A 948-nucleotide genomic window follows, 5' to 3' on the forward strand; every position below is an offset into this window, starting at 1 on the left:
GCTCGTCCTGCCGCCGCCGCCGCCGCCGCCGCCGGGGCCGAGCCATGGAAGGCGAGACCCCCGCACCTGTGCCGCTGAGATCAAGGGCTTACCGAATACTGGGCAGCCGGGTCTGAAACGCCAGCGCCCGGGACCCCCCAAGGAAGAGAACTGGCGAAGCCAAGGATTTTCATGGCGCAGGCCGCAGAGCCGAGAACCAAGAGCGAAGGTTGCATCTGGGCTCTTCGGATCTCTAACTGTCCAGGTCCCGACCATGAGAGATGGTGTTGAGCCCTCGGCCGCTGCCTGGTTCACTGTGGAAGCCATCTCCAAATTAGCTATCACATATGGAAACTGGAGACCAGAATTTTAGGAAAAGAGATTAAGGCATCTCACTTGGGGGGGTGGGGGGTGTCTTTTTATTTTTATTTTTTCTTTTTTTTTTTTTAATCACTGCAACTGGAACAGTTTCTGATCTCAAAAGGCAAGCCTCTCTTCCCGTGTGATCTTTATAATTTACACTCTTCCGTGAGCTTTCTTACCTTCCTTTTTTTTTTAATCTCTCCACACTCAATTCACACATCTATCCATTTTATTGTTAGTGGAATTATCTTTAATTTTTTTTTTTTTTTTTGGCGTTGGTACTCGCACCCTCACACACACTCTCCTGAGAACCCGAAGTCGGTTGGGTGTTTATATAATGAAGAATTATGGGGCTGTTTGATCGAGGTGTTCAGATGCTTTTAACCACCGTTGGTGCTTTCGCTGCCTTCAGCCTGATGACTATAGCTGTGGGGACGGACTATTGGCTGTACTCCAGGGGGGTTTGCAAGACGAAAAGTGTCAGTGAGAATGAAACCAGCAAAAAGAACGAGGAAGTTATGACCCATTCTGGGTTATGGAGAACCTGCTGCTTAGAAGGTATTCGATTTCCCATTTCCTCCTCCCCCGCCCCTCCCCTCCCCATTC

The 948-nt window shown here is 49.7% G+C and overlaps 1 protein-coding gene across 1 annotated transcript in view; it reads left to right on the forward strand.

The window, feature by feature from the left end:
• The first annotated feature begins 6 nt into the window (after positions 1 to 6).
• Cacng2 (calcium voltage-gated channel auxiliary subunit gamma 2) overlaps positions 7 to 948 on the forward strand; it is a 108,759-nt gene continuing 107,817 nt past the window's right edge. The window contains exon 1 of the mRNA XM_015482644.2: positions 7 to 900. Coding sequence (XP_015338130.1) covers positions 690 to 900 — 211 coding nt within the window. The 5' untranslated portion in view covers positions 7 to 689. The remainder of the gene's footprint in view (positions 901 to 948) is intronic.

The sequence above is a fragment of the Marmota marmota genome, unplaced genomic scaffold, assembly GCF_001458135.2.
Source record: "Marmota marmota marmota unplaced genomic scaffold, marMar, whole genome shotgun sequence".
NCBI classification, from domain to species: domain Eukaryota; kingdom Metazoa; phylum Chordata; class Mammalia; order Rodentia; family Sciuridae; genus Marmota; species Marmota marmota.